The 26,084-nt window shown below is 41.9% G+C and overlaps 1 protein-coding gene across 1 annotated transcript in view; it reads right to left on the bottom strand.

Moving 5' to 3' along the window:
- SCAMP5 (secretory carrier membrane protein 5) overlaps positions 1–26,084 on the bottom strand; it is a 48,838-nt gene that overhangs the window by 8,498 nt on the left and 14,256 nt on the right. Inside the window, exons 2-5 of the mRNA XM_030186629.1 lie at positions 23,106–23,199; positions 20,054–20,182; positions 13,221–13,377; positions 9,609–9,710 (exon numbers count right to left, since the gene is read on the bottom strand). Coding sequence (XP_030042489.1) covers positions 9,609–9,710; positions 13,221–13,377; positions 20,054–20,182; positions 23,106–23,112 — 395 coding nt within the window. The 5' untranslated portion in view covers positions 23,113–23,199. The remainder of the gene's footprint in view (positions 1–9,608; positions 9,711–13,220; positions 13,378–20,053; positions 20,183–23,105; positions 23,200–26,084) is intronic.

The raw sequence follows: 26,084 nt of genomic DNA, 5'->3' as shown, positions 1-26,084 counted from the left end.
CAAGCACAGTTACTAACTGCTTCAGCTACTAGAGTTTTGATTGTGACCAGAGGCAGGTGGTTGTGTCTGCCGCAACACGGCCCATGTCGGGTCCACATTCTGGTGATTTCATTAAAGAAATTTTAATATTCACCTCCCTGGTTGGTTGTCATTTGCATCATCCTGAACTTCTCCTTGGTTCCTGTCTCACTGAACGATCAAGTTCAGTTAAACATTTTTATGCATTGATAGCCTGAACTTCTGAATACACACTTGCTGTCTGCTTTTCAACAAAAACAACTACTAATATACTCTTTTCACAACCTAAAGGTGAAATTAGGTTAGAATTGTTTTTTTCCTTGATTCCTGCTAGACCAGTTGGTTACGCTCTTCAACCATTACATGGAGACAGAAAACACACTTTCAATGGCCATAATCAGTATAAGAAGTGGTGCAGCCTTGTAAGTTGTTAACCAAACTTAGGCAATGGCATACTGATATTTCTATTGAGTATCTTTTTACCAAAACACAAAACAAAAGTTGGAAAAAAAACTGCTGCTTAATGATGTATGCAAATTATTGCTCACTTTACCTTTCCAGTTTCCTACAATAGTCTTACATAAATTTAATACTTTATTGGAAGGAAAGGACCTCAGTAGTCCCAGCACACTCATCAAATGTCCCACTTATAATTATAAAATCATTCAAAATAGTGCCTATATGACACTTTTATAATCATTGGTCAAAAACCTCCCATTTTTATGTCCATGCTCACCACTCTACTTATTAATAAGTACCAAACTTTATCATGTAAATTGTCCATTAAAAATCATTAAGAGGAACTGGGACATAATGCAGACCCCATCCTGTGTTAAGGATCAGTGTACATGCTGCTTTTTCAAGATCTCACAATTTAAAGGAATTGCCGAGCCCCGCAGTGTTTCCAGAGTCCACTACAGCTTTTCAGAGGGCTGGAATGTTTAAAGATGATGATGAAAGAACATCCAACGGACTCAAAGAGTTCACATCAGAAGTTTATTTCAAAAAAGTACTGGACTCCACACGAATCGTGTTTAGGCCGTAGAGGCATGCTTCAGGAGTCCCTGTAGTTTGCAAGTATTTAAAATTCTGAGAGTTCTAAAGCATTTTGCTGTGTACGTTAAGTTTATTGTTTCTGTGCATCTGAGTCGATTCCGACTGTGTACGTTCCTGTTTCACATCTATTGTTGGTTCACCATTCACAGATGCTTTAGAACTCAGAAATTTAAATATTTGCAAACTACAGTGAATCCTGAAGCAGGCCTCTACGGCCGAAACACGATTCATGTTGAGTCCAGTATTTTTTGAAATAAACTTCTGATGTGAACTCTGAGTCCATTGGATGTTCTTTCATCAACTTCGTTGTCTCCTCCGCTGTGGTTGCCTGCCTGCTTAGACCTGCGCGAGAGTATTGTGTTCTTCTTTGCGTGTCGATGGCATGTTTAAAGGCCATCATAAATGTGGAGGCTGAAAATCATGTTCCATGATGTTGCAGCTCGATACATTTATTAATCTGGTAAATGGTAAAAAGTATAAGTCGAGATCTTCTACAATATGCAAAATGGATTATGCAGTGTATGTGCTACAATGCATCTATAATAAATTATATGTGGGCAAGACCACTAGAAGCTTACATCTTCGTATTAATGAACATAAACCATATGTGTTAAGGAAGAAAATTGGAGCTCCTTTGGTCTCTCACTGCAACTCTTAGCAATATGGATTTGAATCATTCAAGTGCTTTGCTACTGAGGATATGCCCTATAACAAACGTGGTGGCGCTCGAGATAAAAAGTTATTCCAACAGGAACAGTGGTGGATAAATCAACTTCAACCTGTAGAACCTGTGGGTTTAAACTTTCATACTGAGTGGGCTGTTCTCTTGGGTTAAAATCCAGGATTGATTTTTTTTTGGCTGTCGTTTTGCGCATGTGAGTGGATGCGTCATGACATTTCTCCCGTTTGTTTCTGCACGATTGGCCCAAATGTAGTCAGCATTTTAAATTTAATTACCTGCCATTTTTGTCATTCTTTTACATGTAGAACAGCACAGAAAGTGAAAGCATCAATGAAGACTTGGTCACAGTGTTGCTGTGAATGTAAATATATTTATATCTACAGCTTATTTTTTAGTCATGGGTTTGATATAAAACCACTTTTTAGGAGCATGGATTCATAAATATTTGATGGGCAAGCACTTTGATCCCCTGAAGAAGCTGAATGTGAAACAGAGAGCCCTATCAAGAAAAAGTATTGAAGATAAGTGCTTCTTTGTTTTGTATAGTCACATTAAGGATTTTGAATTTATTATGGACAATTTACAAGATAAAGCATGAAGTTTGGCACTTCCGACCTGGCAAATTGTTTTCTGCAGGTTTCGGTTCACGAACAGCTGTCCCCCGTTTTCTGTGGTTATCAAAACCCTGAGGTAACCATGTCCTATTTTCTAAATTTTTGATTTTTTTCCAGGTTTCTGGCAGGGCAGGTGCAGTAATGATCGCAGAAGCAGACACATACGTACGCGCCAGTACAGGTCACCTGATTTACCGGCGTGTGTGTGAGTCTTCCAGCACCAGCAAGAAGATCCCCTTCCTGCCTCATACGGTGCACGCATCGCGTTTTGTTACAGCTGGTAAGGGCAGGAGGACCCAGAGATAGGAGTGCGTGCGTGTAAGAGAGAGCTCAGAACTAGAACTTGTTGCTGCTTGAGCTCTGCTCACTGCCATCCACTGCAGAATTTGTCAAAGGTCCAGTCCAACAGAGAGAGAGGCCAGGACTTGTGCGCAGCACCACTGCCTAAACTGCCAGGCTGCAGGTAGGCAGGTTCAGCCAACACAGAGCACAGGAAGATGCTTTCCGGTCCTGCTGCGCTCCTCTTCTGCAGATTGGAGACACAAGCTTGAAGCTGTAGACTACCCCCCCAACCCCCAATGACACCACTGTGACCATGGAGTTCAGCACAGCCAGCCCAAGTTGGAGAGACTGTGATCCTGAGGTGAGAAACTGAGACTTCTGGTGGTGGTGGGGGGGGGGGGGGGGGGGGGGGGGGGGAGGGAGGGAATTTTGTGTCCATTTTTTTTTGTCTCTGCAAATTTGGTACCCTACCCCACGGCACCCCTTGGTCCCAGAAGAGCAGACCTGCCAAGTCACACGCATTAAGCCCTATTCTCCAACATTGACACAATGCTTTCCCCTTTCCCTTGCGGTAAGGCAGCATTTCCCTTCCTGATGGCAACATTCACTCTCTCTGGCTCCCTCATTCCCCCCTCCCCAGGTTAAGTGTCTCGGGCAGTGGCAGCAGTGCTGAGAACAGGCAGTGTCTCTGTATCAGGGCTCATTAAACAACAGTAATATGAAATCAGAAGTACTGTATGTCTGCTCATTGTAGTGATTCAAAGAATCGCTTATTTTTTTGTAGACAATCCATTTTCACTGGAAGACACTACAGACTACAGCTATTTTTTTTTTAAACAGCATTAATTTGTGCATTAACTAGAAAAAAACATTTTTCAACATCATGTTATAGAACCAGTTAAAATTAAAAGACAGTAAATCCACTGTTGGAAACAGGATATTGGGCTACATGGACCATTAGTCTGACCCAGTAAGGCTATTCTCATGTTCTTAAGGTGAGCCACTTAAAGAACCAGGGGGAGAGCAAGTTTTCTCCTTTTCCTTTAATGCTCTGTAAATATGTAAGTTTCAAAAATGATAAAAAGAAATTTGTTCACATTCACACAACCAGACTCAACACCTTTTCTTTTGTTTCAGTTTCGGCCAAAAACGAAAACCACATTTTCAGTTGGCCTCTATTTGTTAATTAGTAGAGTGGTGAGCATAGACATAAAAATGGAAGGTTTTTGACCAAGGATTATATAGTGTACATATAGACACTATTTTGAATGATCTCATTATAACTGGAACATTTGAAGAGTGCCAGGACTACTGAGGTCCTTTCCTCCATTGTTGTAGAAAACTGGAAAGATAAAGTGAGCAATAATTTGCATACATCACTAAGCTGCAGTTTTTTCCAGCTTTTGTATTGTAAGCACGGTGGTTGAACTGGAAAATATTTCCAAATTTTTTCATATTTAGTGGTTTTTACCACAACACACATAACCAATACTAATGTGTTCATAGACAACCCTAAAATCCTCTGCAAGGAAAAATATGACAGAAGAAACCAAATTCTGAGCTACTGACAGATATAACCCAACACCTTAATCTTCCAGGGCAGGTCCTGGACTAGGCTAGCAGAAATCAAGTAAAGGAAATTAGCAAGTAAGAACAAATTTCACTTCTCTTTTCATCCTGCTAAACCACTCCAGATCTGTGGGATGTACCCAAACCTCAGGACACCGGGTGGAAGAGAAGGCCATCTTGAGAACTGCCCTCCCAAAGGCACCATCCTCCCTGACATGGACAACTAATGCAAAATTCTTAAAGGACTGCAAGTCATCATTGCGGCAGATCATAAGATGACGCAGGAGGCCTATACGACCAAAGATCTTGCCAAGGAACCTCTAAACAACAGAAGGGATTGATTTGCTTGAATCCTATTAAACAATGAGAAATATCCAGAGGAGCTGCCAGCAAAATCCCTTTCATTTCTCCTCTGAAACAGGGCAACGCCACTACCTGCACGTTGCATAAACTGAGGGCCAAACACCTGACTAGCTCACTGTGTAAAAAGGCCACAATGGAAGGGATATCAGCCTGCTGTGCCAACAGGGCTCACTCAACCTTTGTACAAAGACTTAAATGACAGACCCCCAAATAGACCAGTGAAGAGGAAGATCTACAGGCTTTCAGGAGAGGGCCAACCACAGCTGTCAAAAGACTTTTTCACATTAACTTATGCCTTTCAATGATATGCCATAAGGCAATGAGATCCAATTCCCCCATAGAAGAGGCTCTTGATGAGTCAGATCAAGAACAGACCTTGAGCCAATTGAAGGAGAAGCCCTCCCTGAAGCCTGACTCAACTGGCATATACCAGTCTGCGCAATCAGTACAGAATTATGAGAAAGACCAAGTGGGGAGGACCCACTATCCTGCCAAGAACCCAGCCTATGAATAGCTAAGGTGAGAATACATATGAGGGGTTTTCTGGGACCACAACTGAAGCACATCAAACTCAGCCTCTACAACTTCCCTTTGTGACTGAACAGCACCGTTGCCTTTGCCTCTTGACAAGTTGTCATTAAGATGAATCCTGGCCAGCCCCACTACCTCCTGGAAGACTTTGGGACTTAGCTTCCATTTGCTGGGATCTAGAAAATGCTAACTGCAAAAGTCTGCATTCATATTCTCTGCACTGGCCATGTGGAAAGCTGAGATTTCCTGATAGTGTCCTACTCATCAACAGAGAAAGACAATCTACAATGATGCAGTAATGGTTCAGGTAACCTCTCATTTGCTGCATACACCCTGCTGTGGCACTGTCAAACAGTACCTAGACTTTGTTTTCACTATGACTGAACGGGATTCCTCCAATGCTAAAGAACCCTAGCTTTCAGCCTGTTGATAGACCAGGCAGCTTCTTACCTTGATCAATAATTCCATCCAGCCAACCCCAACAATGAGCTTTCCAATTCAAATAATGGCACCTGTAGATACCCCTATCCAGGAGGGTTCCAAGTCCATTCCCATCAGATGATAACACAGAGACTGCCACCAAGACAGCCCCCTCCTAAGCAATGTCAACAGGACTAGCTGAATGTCATACTGCTGCGACTGGGGAACCCCCCTAGACAACTGAGCTTGATGTGAGTGATCTCTCACCCTGGGATCCAGCTCCAGGTATATTACCATGAACCCTTGATGCCGAACATGAACAAAAGGGTTGAAGCTGTAACAGAACTCTTATCATACAAGAGACCTACCTGGGAGATGAATTGCTCCCCCAGGAATTGAGACACAGAGGTGGAACCTGCTTATTATTTGCTCAAAGTACAATCCAACTAAAACCCTCTGGCACCCAGAGGACCCCAAGAGTGATCATCCTGGCATTCTCCTCAGATCAGCTAACTGTCCAAATCCATAATACATACAAAGGACATTACAGTTTTATTCCTTGTATTTAAAGATTAGGATGCTACTTTAGAACAAATGACTAGCTATTTAGAGACCTTTCAACATAAGCTGAAGTTGAACAAAGAAAAGACCAAATTTTTGCCGATAGCCCTGTTCAGTCATCCTTGGATTGATTGTATTTTTCATATAGAAAACAGTTATCAAGTTGAATCCATTACATGAATTCCTTGGTTAAAGAGTCTTTTCTTTTATTTAAAAAAACTGAGAAGCATTAGGAAACACTTTCAAAGTTTATTTTGGTAGTTCAAGCATTACTGCTATCTAAATAAGATTATAGCAACTCTATTTATGTAGGAAGTTCTAAAACTACCTTTTAAAAATCTACAAATCATTCAGAACACCAAAGTTAAGTTTATCTTTTCATTTCAAAAATATGAGCATGTGACACCATATCTTGCCCTTTTGCATCAGCTCCCAGTTGAGGCTAGGATTAAATTTAAAACATGTATGACTGTTTTTCATTTTTTTTTTAAATACGGTAGCTCTTCAGTATCTGATTGATCATTTGCAACCTTTAAGGAACACTAATTACAGACTACAAAATCAAGTCAAACTAAGTTTCCCAGCTATTAATAGGATACAGTCTTTTAAATTTGTCACTTCATTTCAATATCAAACCACATAAGTATGGAATGTGCTTTTTCTGTGTCTCTAAGATGGATACATGATTATTTAGATTTTAGAAAGGCTGTGAAAAAAACTGTCTGGTTTAGCGAGCTTTTGCCAAATTTACTCTGAATTTTTATTGGTGTTATCATTTTATAATGACCGGTTTTATATTGTTCATAATGTAATTGTTCCTGGACTGTTCCAGCTTCTGGATTTGTAATCTGCATTGAGCTGAGTAGGTACTATGCCGAATATAAGAATTGGAAAGAATGTATAAGGAAGTTCCTTATACTGTCCCCTCAGCAGGACCACCACCTGGAAGCTGTGGCAATCCAAAGGGGAGAGCACTTTATCAAAAGTTTAGCTTAGTTTAGTAAGTTTTGATATACCACCCTTCCCAAAATAAAAGCCAAATAAACAGGTGGGCTTTGAATAACAATTTAAACCAAGCATACGACTGTTCAGAGCAGAGATCGAGAGGGAGAGCATTCCAGAGCGTGAGAACTATACAAAAGAAGGCTGCATGATGTACAGACTCAAGACGAGAACAATAAACTGCAGGAATAGAAAGACAAGAAGTTAGGATGAGCACATACTACGGAGGGGGAATGTAAGGAGTAATCAGAGTAGACAGAAGTGATGACCCTTCTGGTGATTCTCCCACAGGAACATATGGAATTACACCTTGGACAGATCAAAAAATGAAAAAAAACTTGCCTGGCCGGAATGGAACAACACGGACCTTAAGGTTTTCATACAGAAACATAGCATGCCACAACCCAAGGTGACCCCTTTGAGGACTAGGTTGGGTTGGAAGGAACCCCCATTCCTGGGAATTACAGAGCAAAGTACCAACCTTGGCCTTCTCCGGGGCTCCAGAATAATTGCTCCCAACTGAAAACAATTCATAGCTTTGCCAACTGCCATCCTCTTCAGAGCTGAACCGCAAGGAAATGGCAAAATGCACCAAAAATGGGGCCTGCAAACACTAGGGTTTATCCCTGCTGAATCATGTCTGACTCACTCTGGGAGGGGGGGGGGGAGGAGAGAACCATGAGGTGACCTTCTTCCTGCTGTATCAAGGAGTACGCTGCTCCGCCTCACTGTGTTCCCTTAGGCCCACTCCCCACACCAGCCCTACCCCAAAAGGAGGGACCATTTATTTCAGGTCTTGCAGACACACAAATGAGATAATTATTCTTGCAGAGAAAGAGGGGATTAGTTACTTATTGATACTGAAGCGTTTTCACACTCACAAAAACTGATCAGCAATGTTCTTCCCCAAAGAATGTGCCCGATTCTCTGGAAACATCCAACGTCTTGCCCCACTGAGACTCTTCAATAACTTCTCAAGATCTTATCCAAAGGGAGCCGGCCCCTAAAAGGAAGTTTACTGAGACACTCTAACCACGGAGGCCACTAACCTATAGATAAATCAGATCAGACCAGACAGCATTTCAACCAACAGTGTAGCCCCATATGCCAGACAAACTGCTTCTGGGTTCAACAGAAAAGGGCTTGCACCCTCCAATTCGGCAAGCTCTTTAGAACCAAACCACCTTCCACCAGAATGGTGATCTTCATGGTTATTGCCAGCATCAGATTATCCATGCCAGAGAGACATAAAAAGGTGTTCCAGGTCCTCCTGAGTTAGCAGGTACAGATATTCCCAAACCTTGCATCATTTGATATACAGCTTCTAGGAACTTCTGTTCTTAAGAGGATTATTTTCCCCAGCCTGCAAATGCTGCTCTCCCACCCCCCAATTCCGAAACCTCAGGAAGGACGCTACCTGGGATATCAAGGATGTCATTTCATCCTGCAAAACCAACAGAAGACTAACAATTCATCCTCCTCTAAAGGGCCCGGCACTCCTTCCTTGGGAGAGTATGGGGGGAGGGAGGAGGAGAACAGCCTTCCCATAGGAAAGAATTTCCCTTCTTTCTCACAGTTACTCCTTGCCTTTGAGAAGCCCGAGGATAAGCTCCCCCCCACGACTGCAGAAGGAACTGGATAACCTAGGTTCCTTAGACCCCCACATAGTGATGGTGGGCTTCCAAACCCCAACTTCCAGACTGCTACATGGCATAAGTAAAAGCCAAACCTGGCTGTAAGGTTCACAAAACTATGCAAGACAATTCTCCAAGTAGCCCAATCTGCTGCCCCAAAAGGGAGGAGTGCTGCTGCTGCAGTAACTTCAAAGAGCCCCCCTCAGGTTAGTCTGCAGTTCTGAGTATTTGTTTATGTTTATTAGAGCTTTGATATACCGCCTTCTCTTACAGAAGGGCAAGGCGGTGTACAACTTAAAATATAAAATAGTACAAGTACAGAAAGGAACTCCAAACAAGATAGTAAAGAATAAAACCATTCATACTTAATTTAAACATGAAAGATAGTGAAGGTAGTGGGGAAAGGGAAGGGTGGAAAAAGTAAAAACTACTGTGTCTTAGAATTTACACCTACGCACATGGAACCTAAGGAGAGATAAAACCAAATGCAGCTTAAAAGAAAATCTAGTCACTTCCCTGCACCCAGGTGTCACTGCCTAGTGCACCAAAGAGCTGGAGCAGGGCTTACATTGTGGCTCAATCAGGGCAAAGTTCTGCAGACCAGTCCTTAAGAGCCAAACCAGGCCTAGAGAGCTCAACCCTAAGGCCATACACCACGATCTGTATGTCAAGGAGCCAGAATTTTGCTGCACCAGTCCAAACTCAGCCATCTGGTGGAGACAGAAAATTCAGGCAAGTTCCAGGGCTGCACCATTTCTTACACTAGTGATGTCATCACATGTGCTGGTTGGAGAGCATAACCCACTAATTATCTGGGAAGACAAGGAATACAACCTCTACACCTCAAATCTTCCAAACTTATCACTATCCACTTACCAGACACCCCAGCCAGGGATCCCCACTGCTTGAATGATACTGATCACCATTTGTGCCATAAACGTGAAGAAGAAAGCCATGAAGTTGAAGGAGCTGTCCGTTCTGAATTCAAACAAGAACCCATGTCATCAACCTCAGCATCATCCCAGCCATCCTTTTTCCTATAATTCTCATCCCCAGTCCTCTCTGAGGCCCACCTTACTTTCAAAGGATAGTACCCAACTCACTGCTGAAAGGTACCCCAGAAGAACATAAAACTAAGAGAGAATGAAGACAAGTCTTTCCAAAACCAAAAAGGAGGAATCAGCACAAAAATCTACAGAGGAGTAGGGATTCTCTCTCATACCTCTCTATGAGACAGGGGCTCTCAGAATGAATCTAAGTGCAAGACACTTGAAACTGAAGAGCTTATTTCCAAAACTCATTAAGTATATACCAGAAACCAACAGCCTTCACAGAAGACACATGATGAGTAAAATTTGTAATAAAAGGCATTTATTTGTAAGGTACATGATATTTCAGTGAAAGAAATTTCTTATATTGATTAGAATTCTTGAAAATTAAAAAAAAAATCATCTACAAAACAGTTTTCTGCACTTAAGTTTTGGAACCAAGCTCTTCAATTACTGCCTCAGCCTTGTTCTTGCAATCTTTTATGTACATGAAATTGAGGAGAGCCTCTAGAATTAAGGAAATATATATATATATATATATATATATATATATATATATATATATATATATATATATATATATATATATATATATATATAATACTCCTAACTTACTGATTCCAGAAATCTGCTTTGATTACCTGTTTGCTGGTCAGAAAATAACATGTATTTTTACTTGAGAAACATAACTGATTTAAAATTTCATAGGTTTATTGCTTTCCCACACTTGTTCAAACATGGATGTTCAAGAGAGTTTATTTTCTTTCATGCTACCATCAATTGTAAGATTTGTGGAACTCTTCCTACTTCTAAAGGCTCATCTTAAAACATCAGATCCCAGATTCATAACTGAGATGTATGGAAAATAATCCACGAAGACCTCTGCCAGATACCACAGATTTGGTTGACAAAGCCTCAGTCTTGTAACCCTTTATTCTTTCCACACCTCTCAGATCTGAGGACAGAAGTCTGAAGGTGTTAGAGGATGTGTCTAAGACCCTGGAAGAATTCACAGGTAGCTTGAAACATCTCCCTTTCAGCCCAAGCGTCTCTTTATAGAGCCCTGAAGTTCCAACAACATTTTTAATAAGTTCAACAATACTAGATTGATAAGGAACACTAACTTAATATGCTATGAAGTAAGGCAAAGTGAAACCTCTACAAACTGGTTGTGCCCAAGACAGACAAAACATAATAATAATAAAAAAAAAAACAGACAAGGAGTGAAAGGAGAAAATGAGCAAGAAAAAGTGGCCCTTTTAGGTGCTAACGCAGCTTAAAATGGTATACTGCAGGACACACTCAGGCATCCTGTGGTAACTGCCAAATCAGCACACGCTAAAAAGGATTTTAATTGTTTTTCAGGGGGCATGTAGTAGGCGTTCCTGAGCTAATCAATTAACGTAGCTACATTATTGTGCACTAACTGGTTATTGTAGAAATTCTGCGTGAGCCATTACCGCCTGCAAAATGAGTGGCGGTAAGTGCGTGTGTGGTAAAAAAAAGTTTTGATGGCTGCACACTAATGCCAACATTAGTGCATGGCTATTTTTATAGCGGTGGTAAAAATGGCCTTAGCGTGCAGGAAAACGCCATGCAAAGACACATTAAGGCCACTTTGTCGCCCAGTTTTGTAAAATACAACACGACAAGTCTATTAACAGCAAGCGGACAGCTTAATACAAAAAATAGACAGGTAGTTCATTCTTGTCTTACTCTTGATTTGATAAGAGGGGGAGAAAAAGTCTCATGTCACAGGGACTGACGTATGATTGTCTGAATCTACACCCAATATATGGGTAACACCCTCTTGTGACTCACATAGTCATTGACAAAAACCCCTCCTTCCAAATATGTCTTGAGTTATTTTTTGTTTTTTTCAATTTTTCCTTTTAATTTTCTTTTGGTATTCGTCCAATTTAAAGTAACTCTTCAATTTATAGCCACTCTAGAAATGACAGGTAAAAGGCAATAGGCGTTAAACAAAAAAGTGGAATCACTTATCTGCATGCTCTGTCAGCTCATCAGACCCCGACAGGCACCCGTTTCGCAAATGCTTTCTCAAGGGATCTGAGCTGGTGCAGAACTGCCAAGAAAAACTGACAATGGAGTTCTGTATCAAGTGGTACAACACTGTGTTCAACACTTACACGAGTTTGAAGGACCTGATGTGTATGGCGATCGACCCTTTGCGATGTGGAGGTGGCATTAATAGGACACTATTGCAAAGAAAACTGTTCTGGACATATCTACAATCGGTAGAACCCATTGGTCTTAGCACAAGCATGCATTGGGGATTTTACATGTGAGCTAATTGATGTTGCCGCCGCCGAGCCGTCAGTTCCTTATCATCGAACTTCAGGCTAGCATGCTGATAAAAGATGCCACCGCCATAGTTTTTAAGACTATGGCGGCGCTTGGCAGGTCTGCACCAGCTCAGATCCCTTGAGAAAGCATTTGCATTTGGGGTCAGATGAGCTGACGGAGCATGCAGATAAAAGATTCCTCTTTTTTGTTTAACGCCTATTGCCTTCAATTTATAGTCACTCTAGGAATGGCAGGTAGAAGAGTTACTTTAAATTGAACGAATACCAAAAGAAAATTAAACGGAAATTTTGAAAAAAATAAAATAAAAAAATAACTCAAGACTGACATTTAAGCCTGATATTTGGAAGGAGGGGGGTTTTGTCAATGATTATATGAGTTACAAGAGGGCGTTACCCATATATTGGATGTAGATTCAGACAATCATATGTCAGTCCCTGTGACATTATGAGACTTTTTCTCCCCCTCTTATCAAATCAAGAGTAAGACAAGAGTGAACTACCTGTCTACAGTTTAGTAAAAGGCTCCCAAAGAAAAAACTAAAATTAGGAAAAGGACAGAGTTTGAAAAGGGGACAAGAAAACATTTAGTTTTATTCAGCTCTTTTCATACAAACAGTGCTTTTCAAACTTATTAGTAGAGAGAAGGCACACTACACTCATGAGAGAATGGAGAAAGAACAGGAAAAGCACAAGGAAAGGATCATGTGGTGTGTTCACGTCTCAAAAAGGCCTATATTATGGAAACAATATCTGAATCTGGGTGTTAAGCTTTTACATTTAGGTGCTAACTAATGTGTTTCCTGGCACCCCTACAAAGAGAGAGAGAGAGAAAGAGAGAGAGAGAGAGAGAGAGAGAGAAGGACAGCAGATGAAAAGAAAAGAAAAGAAAGACTATACAAGACACATAAGGGTCCTTTTACTAAGGTGCACCGACGGATTTAGCACACGCTAATAATTAGTATGCACTAAATGCCATGTTGATTCCTATAGGCTGCATGGAATTTAGCATGTGCTAATTGTTAGCGCACCTTAGTAAAGGGACCCTATAGATGGGGAAGAGAGAAAAACAAGGTATAGGGGAGAAGAGAGGAAAATCAGGAATGATCACTTACTTGAAGGCTTTGTAAATAGGTCTAAACCAGCAGACATAGGAGCAGGGCGTAAAGAGAATGAGCCAGAGAAAAGCCAGTCCAAAATTAACAGCTCCGCCTCCTCCAATTAGCCATGCCAGGCAGCCAATCAGATTCACTGCCAAGGTGATGCTGTTCACTGCAAACACATACACACAGACACACAGAGGGAGCAAAGTAGCAAACACAGCAGAGCCACACAAAAAGACTACCACTGCAATCTAATATGGACCTACAGCCTAGGTAGGCCGACACCCTTCAAAGGAAAAAGATGTGTGCCCTAAGCCAAACTAATACCACAGAATAAAAGCTTCTATTGAAGAATAAATGGAATGAAATCAGAGTTGGCTCAAGTCATGTCTGTATCTATGCCAATGTCTATAAATGGAACATCTCACCAACCACTCAACATTTTGCTTAGCAGCTTCAATAACTGATTTACTGCAATGCAAGTCTGTAAAAACATGTCTGATTCTTGGTCAAAAAAGGGGAAGTGGGAGAGAAAACAAGCAAAGTACATCAAGAAAAACATGAATGAAAGGTGTCCACCCAACCTCCTCTTCCAGGGACAGAGCACTCAGTTTTTCCACAAATTTTTATCTAGTCACAGACCCCGTTAGATGAGGTCTGTAAACCGGGTAAGGCCCTTCCTCAGTAAAGAGGAGTTACTGACCTGTAGCAGGTATTCTCCAAAAACAGCAGGAAAGGTATCCTTACACTTGGGCAACATCATCCTGAAGGAGCCCAATGTGGACACTGCTAAGCACATTATACCTTACTTAAAGAGACTTTTGGCAGCAATCTCACCGCACATGCACGAGTGCCTTCTTGTTCAACACACGAGCACAAGACCCTCGGTAACAAATCAGCTGTAAGAGAATTCAACTCCAAGAAGAAGTGGGAGGGACATAAAGATACAGTGGTGGAAATAAGTATTTGATCCCTTGCTGATTTTGTAAGTTTGCCCACTGACAAAGACATGAGCAGCCCATAATTGAAGGGTAGGTTATTGGTAACAGTGAGAGATAGCACATCACAAATTAAATCCGGAAAATCACATTGTGGAAAGTATATGAATTTATTTGCATTCTGCAGAGGGAAATAAGTATTTAATCCCTCTGGCAAACAAGACCTAATACTTGGTGGCAAAACCCTTGTTGGCAAGCACAGCGGTCAGACGTCTTCTGTAGTTGATGATGAGGTTTGCACACATGTCAGGAGGAATTTTGGTCCACTCCTCTTTGCAGATCATCTCTAAATCATTAAGAGTTCTGGGCTGTCGCTTGGCAACTCGCAGCTTCAGCTCCCTCCATAAGTTTTCAATGGGATTAAGGTCTGGTGACTGGCTAGGCCACTCCATGACCCTAATGTGCTTCTTCCTGAGCCACTCCTTTGTTGCCTTGGCTGTATGTTTTGGGTCATTGTCGTGCTGGAAGACCCAGCCACGACCCATTTTATGGCCCTGGCGGAGGGAAGGAGGTTGTCACTCAGAATTGTACGGTACATGGCCCCATCCATTCTTCCATTGATGCGGTGAAGTAGTCCTGTGCCCTTAGCAGAGAAACACCCCCAAACATAACATTTCCACCTCCATGCTTGACAGTGGGGACGGTGTTCTTTGGGTCATAGGCAGCATTTCTCTTCCTCCAAACACGGCGAGTTGAGTTCATGCCAAAGAGCTCAATTTTTGTCTCATCTGACCACAGCACCTTCTCCCAATCACTCTCGGCATCATCCAGGTGTTCACTGGCAAACTTCAGACGGGCCGTCACATGTGCCTTCCGGAGCAGGGGGACCTTGCGGGCACTGCAGGATTGCAATCCGTTATGTCGTAATGTGTTACCAATGGTTTTCGTGGTGACAGTGGTCCCAGCTGCCTTGAGATCATTGACAAGTTCCCCCCTTGTAGTTGTAGGCTGATTTCTAACCTTCCTCATGATCAAGGATACCCCACGAGGTGAGATTTTGCGTGGAGCCCCAGATCTTTGTCGATTGACAGTCATTTTGTACTTCTTCCATTTTCTTACTATGGCACCAACAGTTGTCTCCTTCTCGCCCAGCGTCTTACTGATGGTTTTGTAGCCCATTCCAGCCTTGTGCAGGTGTATGATCTTGTCCCTGACATCCTTAGACAGCTCCTTGCTCTTGGCCATTTTGTAGAGGTTAGAGTCTGACTGATTCACTGAGTCTGTGGACAGGTGTCTTTCATACAGGTGACCATTGCCGACAGCTGTCTGTCATGCAGGTAACGAGTTGATTTGGAGCATCTACCTGGTCTGTAGGGGCCAGATCTCTTACTGGTTGGTGGGGGATCAAATACTTATTTCCCTCTGCAGAATGCAAATAAATTCATATACTTTCCACAATGTGATTTTCCGGATTTAATTTGTGATGTGCTATCTCTCACTGTTACCAATAACCTACCCTTCAATTATGGGCTGCTCATGTCTTTGTCAGTGGGCAAACTTACAAAATCAGCAAGGGATCAAATACTTATTTCCACCACTGTACCTGTCCTTGAAAATACTTATTACAGATAAGTAATTTCACTTTCTCTGTGGACAGGAAGGACAGACAAGCAGGACAGATATATCCTTACAATTGGGAATCTCCAACTACAAGGCTCACCTAAAAAAAAAAAAACTCTAGGACAACAGTGTCTCGCAACGCCAAGACTAACCTGAATCCAATTATCATTAAACTATGTACAAACTGGGTGTGGAGGTTGAGCCTGAAATAGAAAAAAGGGCCTAGAAAGATGGAATTGGATTCTAGACACCAAACAAATTCTGCAGGTCTGTCTGGCCAATTCAACTGTCACATCAAGTATTCTACTCAAGGCAGTAATGAGATGTGAATGTGTGGACTGAAGACCACATTGAACTTGCATATCTCCTCAATGGAGGCTGACCTCAAGTGGGCTACCAACACAACCATGGCCATCAAGAGATGCAGTTTGCTAGCCAATTAGACAAAGTGTGCAAACAAAAAGCTGGGTGGACTGTCTATGGGTTTTAGTCCACTTCAAGGCTTGCTTGAAGTCCAAGGTGTACAAGTGCACTTATCACAAAGATGGCCATGCGGTTTGGGGAAGAATGTTGGCAGAATGTTTAAATGATGAAGATGAAACTCCTACACCACCTTAAGCTACTATAGGGCTTGGAGCTCACTGTCACTGCGAGCTGAAATAACCGCCACCAAAAACAAGACCTTCCAAATCAGGTACTTTTGATGACAGGAGTCAAGAGGCTCAAACGAGCTCTCATCAACTGGGTAAAGATGATGTTGAGACCCCATGACACAGTGGGAGGTTCGAGAGGGGAATTTGTCAACATCAAACCTCTCATGAATCGAATCCTAACAGAGCTGGTCTTTAAACCAGGCTCCAAAAGGTGTAGGAGGTATTCAAGCAGTTTTTGTTAGTACAAGCAACTGGATCTAGGGCCCTGCCCTCACACCAGATGGCAAAATTCCTCCACTTGTACATGCAACACCTCCTAGTGGAATCTCTCCTAGAAGTAGGAAGATTCTGGGAGACACCCTCAGGCAGATTCAAGGACTGAAATTCTATACTTTCAACACCCAGGCCTTGAGGACTAGGGTCTGGAGTTTAGAAGACACCCCTCGATCTGCGTGATGAGGGACGGAACATCCATGGTTCTTTGGAGGACAACTCCAGAAGTAGAGAGAACCAGATCTGCCTTAGCCAATAGAGCTCAATTAAGATCATAGTTTCTTGATCTTGCTCGAGTTTCAACAAAAGTCATCCCTATTAGAGGGATTGGAGGATACACATACAAGAGATCCCTCTCCCCAACGCAGGAGGAAGGCATCTGATGCTACCAATCCAAGAGCAAGCAGTAGCTTCCCCATTTCTGTCTCAATAGCAGATTATGGACTTTTCCTCCCGAAATTTGTCCAAACCTTTCTTAAACCCAGATATGCTAACCACTGTTACCACATCCTCCAGCAAAGAGTTCCAGAGCTTAACTATTCGTTGAGTGAAATAATATTTCCTCCTATTTGTTTTGTGTTTCCATGTAACTTTCCTTGAGGTTCCCCTAATCTTTGTACTTTTTAAAAGCATAATAAAAAATAAATCAATTCACTTCTACTCATTCTACACCACCCAGGATTTTATAGACCTCAATCATATCTCCCCCTCATCCGTCTCTTTTCCAAGCTCAAGAGCCCTAACCTCTTTAGCCTTTCCTCATACGAGAGGAGTTCCACCCCCTTTATCATTTTGGTCACTCTTCTTTGAGCCTTCTCTAATTCCTACTACTACTACTACTACTTACCATTTCTAGAGCGCTACTAGGGTTACGCAGCGCTGTACAAATTAACAATTAAGGACGGTCCCTGCTCGGAAGAGCTTACAATCTAAAGGACGAAATGTCAAGTTGGGGTAGATAAGTTTTCCTGAGAAGAGGTGTAGTGGTTAGGTGCCGAAGGCGACATTGAAGAGGTGGGCTTTGAGCATTGATTTGAAGATGGGTAGGGAGGGGGCACGGCGTATGGGCTCCGCTATATTTTTGTGATACGATGACCAGAACTGAATACAAATCCTCAAGGTGAGGTCGCACCATGGGGCAATACAGAGGCATTATACTATTTTTGGTCTTATTCACCATCCCTTTCCTAGTAATTCCTAGCATACCATTTGCTTTTTGGCCGCCGCCACACAGTGGGCAGAAGATTTCAGCGTACTATCAACGACGACACCTAGATCTTTTTCTTGGGTGCTAACCCCCCCCCCCCCCCCCCCCCCAAGATGGACCCTAGCATCACGTAACTATGATTCGGATTATTCTTTTCAATGTGCATCACTTTGCATTTCTCCACATTAAATTTCATCTGCCATATGGATGTCCAGTCTTCCAATTTCCTAAGGTCTTCCCGCAATTTTTCATAGTCCACATGTGTTTTAACAACCTTGAATAGTTTAGTGTCATCTGCAAATTTAATCATCTCACTCGTCATTCCGATTTCCAGATCATTTATAAATATGTTAAATAGAACCAGTCCCAGTACTGATTCCTGCGGCACTCCACTATTCACTCTTCCATTGAGAGAAATGGCCATTTAACCCTACCCTCCGTTTTCTGTCCAATAACCAATTCCTAATCCACACCAGAACCTTGCCTCCTATTCCATGACTCTTTAATTTTCTCAGGAGTCTCTCATGAGGAACTTTGTCAAAAGCTTTCTGAAAATCTAGATACACTACATCAACTGGCTCACCTTTATCCATGCCTTCAATGAAATGATGCAAACTGGTGAGGTAAGACCTCCCTTGGCTGAAAGCATGTTGACTCTGTCCCATTAAATCGTGTCCTCGGTGTCAGGTCTGATGCAGATCGGTCCTAGGGTTTGCTAGTAGCATCCAACTTTGAGGGAGGTGTAGACTTCCTTGATGCCAGTGAACTCCCAATGTCGGACAGTGCCCTGGCAGCCACCAGGGTCGGTGCTTCTGTTGTGGATGTTGACGGACCAGACTTTAAGGTTCCAAAAAGTTCCCTCTGGCAGGCCTATGTGCTTTCTGTGTTCTTTTCTGGATTTTTAAACAGAGAACACAGTTAGATGGGTCATGGTCTGGCCCCAAGCACCCCACACACCAATTGTGTAGGTCAGTGCTGAATATCACCCAACTGCATCTTTTGAAGCCACTGGGAGTCTTCTGGGGCATAGCAAAAAAACATAGCTAAATCAAAAGGCTCAATGGCGAGGCCAAAAAGGGGCTTACTTCAAATTCAGATGGTGCTCCGGCCTAAGAGGGCCTTGGGAGCCACAAAAAAATCAAGAAAACTTAAAAGAGCTGAAAACGCTATGAACAGTGAGAGAGACAAACAGCAAGGGAAGAAAATAACAAAATTAGAAAAATACCCACACAGGAAGGAACAAATATACAAGAAAAGACACCAAGGAGATCATCGAGATGTGACCTCCTTGCTCCACTGAAAAAACAAGATGAGACTGCTGCCAAAAGCCTCTTAAAGATAAAGTGTACTGGGCAGCGTTCACACCAGGCTCCATCGTGATGGCATCACCCAAGTGTAAGGAACATCTGTTCTGCTTGTCCTTGGAGAACACATGCATACAGTTCACCAACATCTGCAAAGCTCATAGCAAATCAGCTGAAAATTCTTTTACTTCCTTTTCTAGCTGCTAATATATTCAGTAACAGTTCCTCAGAAATCCTTAATCAATGTTTATTTTTACAATGCTCGTTTTACAATTAATCAATTATATTAAAACTATTATAAAACATTAATAGCAAAAAAGAAAGCACACTGCAATTAAGTTTGTGTTGCATTGAAAAGCTTTTCTTTCTGGAAATAATAATGTGATTTGGGAAGAGAGAGAAGTTTTGGCACATTTTATTCAGTTGCTCTGAAGACAGAGGTCCTGCTGCTGGCAGACAGGTAGGACATGAAATAATGAAGCCCAATATTATTCCTAAAAAAGAACAAGGAGAAGAAAGAAAATCCTGCCACGATAGCCTGTTCTACATTTTGAGGCCTGGAATCTTGTCCTCAATATTAGTAATGAATATTACCTTTCAAAATCCTACAGGAGACTTTGCCATTCAAAAACAGATAAATCAATGGAGAGGTATAAGACCAGAACAAGCTACCTTTACATGAAACTAAAACCTCATTCAGAAAGAGTTTACACTGACATCAGTATACTAAGGATACCAATAGCTACAAGACCTACAGCCTGCAACACAGCAGAGGCAGGCAAGAGCTTCATAACAGTCTGTCCTGCCTTCTCTCCCTATCCCCAGTATCAGCAGAAGAGAGAGAACTCACGCATCCAGAGGTAGTAGAGGCGCTTCGCCATTGTACGATGCTGATCAGGAATGTCAGCCTCAAAATCCTGATAGAAGCAGGGCTTCAAAGGAATGAACCTGGGCAACGGTGGGAAATTGTTCATTTTTTCTTTTCAAATGAAAAAGGAAAGAAAAAAAAAAAAAAAAAAAAAAAAGATTGAAACATTAGAACAAATTTAAAGCAGTGTAAGCAAGAACTTTTAATAATAGCATTCCGTCCTACCAGAGACTATAAACATTGCCTATTGTACATCCTCAGCCATGTAGGAGATTTGGGTTCAGCTCCAGGCTGGCTATGGATTCACAAGGCAATATTCACAGTCCCTGGAGGGGAGGGAGTCCCAATCATCACACAACAGTGACATTTTGAGGTCAGAGTCAGAATTTAAGTAGTGCTGTACTGTAGTCTCTGGCCAAGGTCTATGGTTACACCACTTGGGCTAAATGAGACAGGGAAGAAAGTTAAAAATGAGAAACTCCCTCACCCTTAGGTAGTTATGAATGAAGACTCATAATGTCATAGCCCCAGTAAATTCCAGTTTCAACTGAGCAAGAAGCATGAATAAAGGAGAAGGAAAATACTGGTAAAAAAAAAAAAAATTCTACAGCTGTTCCAACTCCACAGTCTCTGTTTCAGACATCCTAGTGAAGTGACTGACCCTAATCTAGGGAAGTAAATACAGTTCATGTGTAAGCACACCATGCTGTGTGAGATAATTCTTTTCTCTCTGTGTAAGAATAGACTACAGATTTGAGCATTGGACTGACAACCAGCAAAGCCTGGTTCAAATCCCACCGCTGCTCCTTGTGATCTTGGACAAGTCACTTAATCCTCCATTGCCTCAGGCACAAAATTAGACTGCAAGCCCTCCAATGACAAGGAAATGCCTACTGTACCCGAATGTAACACTCCTTGAGCTACTACTGAAAAGGGTGTGAACTAAATCCAAATAAATAAGTAATGTTGGAGTGACTGACCCTGATCTAGGGAAATATAAAATACACTTGTTTATAAGTCACTCTCACATATAGAGAGCATCCCTATTTTTTTATTTTAATTTTGTTACATTTGTACCCTGCGCTTTCCCACTCATGGCAGGCTCAATGAGGCAGGCAATGGAGGGTTAAGTGACTTGCCCAGAGTCACAAGGAGCTGCCTGTGCCGGGAATCGAACTCAGTTCCTCAGTTCCCCAGGACCAAAGTCCACCACCCTAACCACTAGGCCACTCCTCCACTCCTCCCCCCCTAATTATTACATCCATACAGGGCCAGTTTCAGTAAATGGCATTCAAAATTACGCACTGGGAAAATCTGCGCCAAGTGCTATTCTATAAAGGGCATTCCAGCTGAGCGTCTTTTATAGAATAGCGCTTAGTATGGATTCCTATGTTCAACTTTGGGCTGAGGACTTTGCTTGCTGAAACCAGGCGCACACAAGTTGGGTGCTCAACCCCAGTATTCTATAACACTGTGCCTAAAGTTCTGGAATGCCCCCGACCCACCCATGCCCTTCCCATGGTCCTTTTGGGTTGCATGCAAGACACTTTGGGGCTCATTTTCAAAGCACTTAGCCTTCCAAAGTTCTATAGGTTTCTATGGGACTTTGGAAGGCTAAGTGCTTTGAAAATATGCCTATTTGGGCACTCAATGTTATACAATAGCACCTAGGCAGAAAGGTATCTAAGTCCAAATTAGTGATTGGAGAAAATGTTAACTGTTTAATAATTTCAAGATTACTCCACTCCAGTTACTATAAAAGGATGGCAAGAGGGTGATAGGAACTGCAACAAATCAAACTATATGGAAGTTAGGCAATCACCTAATAACAAATTACTTATTTTTGTATCTATATCTACACATACACACATGCACCCTAGTTTGAACACCATGTTATTAGTGCAGTATCCTAGTTTAGCTGATGCCCAGGCAGTTGCCTAGGCATGGCATTGTATTCCCGTGTATTATATTATTTTAGCTAGCATCAGTATAATAGTAAACTGCATACTTTTTGTTAAAACCTGAATTGCATTCTAAGCTAAGTCAGAGTAAAAGCCAAATTCCTCACATTCCTTCCCATCTGATAAAGAGAGAGGCCCAACCTGAAAGCAGTTTTTCCCTGCATGGACTGGTGAGAAGACTCACCTTCTAGAAGGGTAATAATCCTAAAGTAAAAGCAACAATGAAGTGGGCTCAGAAAAAAAAGTGCCCCTAAATGACCCAGTCAAAGACAAGACCTGAATCCAATAGCAAATCTGTGGCAAGACTTAGACTACAGTCTGCAGATGATCCCCAGCCAACCTAAAAGAACTTTGGACTATTCTGACAAGAAGAATGAAAGAGGCAAAGCCTGCACCGTCCCCTTGTGCAAAGGTGATCAATACTTATCCTAATATCTTATGGCTGTTATTGCTACAAAAGGGGGGCTTCCACCAAGTATTGAGTTAAGGGGTGTGAAGACTTTTTGATTTGTTATTCTAAATTACTTTTTGAATATTTTTATATTATATTATTTCATACTAATAGTGTGGAGTATGCTGTGTAGCTCTATAAAACAAACTTTTATTTTAGTGCATTCTGAACTGTATGGTTTATTGGATTTAATATACCACCTTTCCTGCCAATGTTTTAAGATAGTAGATTGTGAAAAGTGTACAAGGGCATAAAGAATTCTGCAAGGCACTAAGTCTGGAAGCACGTCCCAACACTGAAATGAGGAGGACAATCCATCTGCACTTTATCTACACCTGGTATCACATCCTTTCTACTTGACGCAATTAACAAAGGTGAAGCGATGAAACAACTGCAGAAAAAAATTCAAAACAGCAGTATAAACATGACCTCCCTTAGGGTGCTACTACTTAACTGAGGACTCACAGAAAGTCTGCTATCACATCCCTGGCCTTATTTACTTGAAAAACAAATTGTCTCAGAGAGAGAGAGTATCTCAGTTCTAGTCTCCAGATTTTCCTCCAAGCCTGCCCCCATTTCAGGAGATACAGCAACACTATAAAAGACAGTCGGACCTTCTCACCTGCCATGGTGTTCCACAACTGTTAGAGAACAGGAAGAACTTGGAGCACGTCACACCTCCTCCAGATCAGAGAAGTCACAGCAATGCAGAGAAACTGAGGAAGGAATATGCAAACATTTATTACAGAATCCAGATTAAAAATACAACCTGCTATGGATTCTCAGTAGCAACTGAATGTGGTGACAGGACTGTTATAAAGCAGTGGAAAACTAAGTGAATTCTTATTTATAACACACACCAAAAAAAAACAGATATTTAAAAAAAAAAAAAAAAAAGGAAAATTTTGTACCCCCTCATTAGCTTTATCACCATTCCACCTAGGATGGGCCAGACTTATTGGCCATTACCCTCTCACCAGCAGAAGACAGAACATTCCTCCCTATAGATATGCTACCACTGGCTCACTTGCCTCAATTATGTGTTCTTCCCAAGCTGCAAAGTCATACTGATATACATGAAGGAAAAATCAGCATAGGGATGGGAAGAGGAAAGGGAGGAAAACTGAGCATTAACCCCCCCCCCCCCCCCCCCCCCCGGTCAATTCTCATTCTTTCACTCTCCTCCTCTCACTGATTGATCAGGAGGGGAAGAAAAATAGCAGTGGTACCAGTGCCTCAGATCAAGTCCTCCTCTTTTCCTGCCCAGAACGTGAGGGTTTTAACTGTGTAGAATACCACAGTGACTCATGCTCCAAATAAATATGAGATGGCCCACAGTACCAAATCTCTTCTTCTCTTCCTGCCAACTAACCAATGCACACAGAAAGATCAGAGGATGGGAAGCTCATGTGCACACACACAGGAGGCCAAATATGAGGTGCATACCTATGCATGCCTCACCTGGCCAGCTGCAAGCACCCAGGACCCCTCCCTGGTCTCTGGCAATTCCACAAGAGACCATTCAATTCTGCAGCAGAGGCTGAATTTTACGTCTCTCACCATGCTGTCAGAAAAGACCAAGACCCAAATATAATAAGAAAAATATTGTATGCTTCACCAAAACAAAAATTAGTTTCACACTTCAAAAAAAGCAATGAAGGGAATAATCTGCACAATGTATCAGTTACAACCCTAATCACTTTACAGGGCAGACAACATGGACCACGCTTGTCATCTGTCACTATTTACTAACTTCTCACTTTACTGATAACTGTTTCAGAACAAACCTTATTCAAGGACGTCGGTAAATAAATGAAAATGTAATATAACTAAGAAAGTCATAGAAAGCCAAGAAACCTATTTAACAAGTGGAGAAATTTTTCTTTCACACATTAGACCTAGGATGGTCCTTACCTACTCCTCCTCATTTCTACAAGACATATGCAGTACTGTACACACACAAACAACCAAAAGACAGTCCCTGATCGACAAAGTTTACAATCTATTCCAGACAAACAGAACAAATAAGGAATTAGGAAGTACATTTATTTTGGGATTGATTAAAATAGGTGAATAGGATGTTAAGATGTTATTCCTCTCAAGAACTTCAAAGATACCTAGCAATTACTGAACACTCCTCATTCCAAAGACTGCTTCAGCCAGCATCTCTGCACCTAGTCTGTGCATGGCAAGGTAACTCATAAAAGGCTAAATCTGTAAGCCAACAAAATTCTGCCAGAATACTTTAGATCCCTGAAACAGTAAGAATCTTATGGAAAATACACAAATCTTAGACAGCAAAGGCATCCATACAAATCCTTCTAATGAGTTACAGCGAGAAACTAAAGTCTGTTCTTAGGAAAGAAACCGTTTAACCTACTAACAAAAGAGCTTTGTTTTTGAAAGCTACATGTTGAAAACATTTCTTACATTAAGACTACGCAACCTTCCTACTTTCTCTGAAAGTATATTTACATGGCGGGGGTAAGAATTTCTCAGATATGCCTTGAACCCTTTGTAGCAAATTGTGTCACTGGTTCAAACTACCTTATGAATGTTACACCGAGCATGGCAGCCTCCAAGATAAAACTTGTAGATCACATATATTACTAACAGGACAGGTTTTCAAAGAAGTTTTACTACATCCTCTAAAACTGGACCAAATGGCAAGAAAATGAATGCGATTTACTGTTATATTTACATTTCATGAGACAAAGAGGGGCATTTTCAATATGACATCTAAATCAGACTATGGATGTTTTGCGCAAACAGCCATTTTTGAACCTGAATGTGCACGCCTATCAGCAGGTGAAGACTGAAAACTCCGACTATTGTGAGAGCCAATAACACCCCTGCTCAGCCTCAGACAGAATCAGTATTATCATAAGGTCAAAGTAGGAAAAAGGAAAACACTTGCGTCTGTGCAGTCGGCAAATTCCACAACAGTCACTTGAACATCGATTAGTACTGCAATTGGACACCACGACAGTGTCTCATGCACATTCCTGCAATCATTCTAATTCCCCTTCCCCCTCACCCTGCAGAAAAGACAAGTGTACGAATAAACTAAGCAGTTCACTTCTTCGAAAATATTATATAAAAGGGCGGGATCTGGACTGGTCCAGAGGGACTAAAGGAAAGCAAATTATCAGGTAAGACCCAATTTCTCCTTTAGCGTCCCTCTGGACTGGCCCAGAAAATGACTGATGGGAAGTAACAGAGCAGTACATTCACATGAAGGACTCGAGCAGCCCCACCAGCACCTGCTCACCAAAAATGGCTCCCTGACATGCCTGCACATCCAACTGGTAATAACAGGAAAAGGAATGCCGAGAAAACCATGTTGCCGCCTTACAGGTCTCCAACAGAGGGACGAGAGAACATTCAGCCCAAGAAGAGGCCTGACCACACACGGAATTTTATTTTTATTACATTTGTACCCCGCACTTTCCCTCTCATGGCAGGCTCAATGCGGCTTACATGGGGCAATGGAGGGTTAAGTGACTTGCCCAGAGACACAAGGAGCTGCCTCTGCCGGGAATCGAACTCAGTTCCTCAGTTCCCCAGGACCAAAGTCCATCACCCTAACCACTAGGCTCGT

This window comes from Microcaecilia unicolor, chromosome 1 (genome assembly GCF_901765095.1).
Source record: "Microcaecilia unicolor chromosome 1, aMicUni1.1, whole genome shotgun sequence".
Lineage (NCBI taxonomy): Eukaryota > Metazoa > Chordata > Amphibia > Gymnophiona > Siphonopidae > Microcaecilia > Microcaecilia unicolor.
This window is presented reverse-complemented; position numbering and strand designations above follow the sequence as displayed.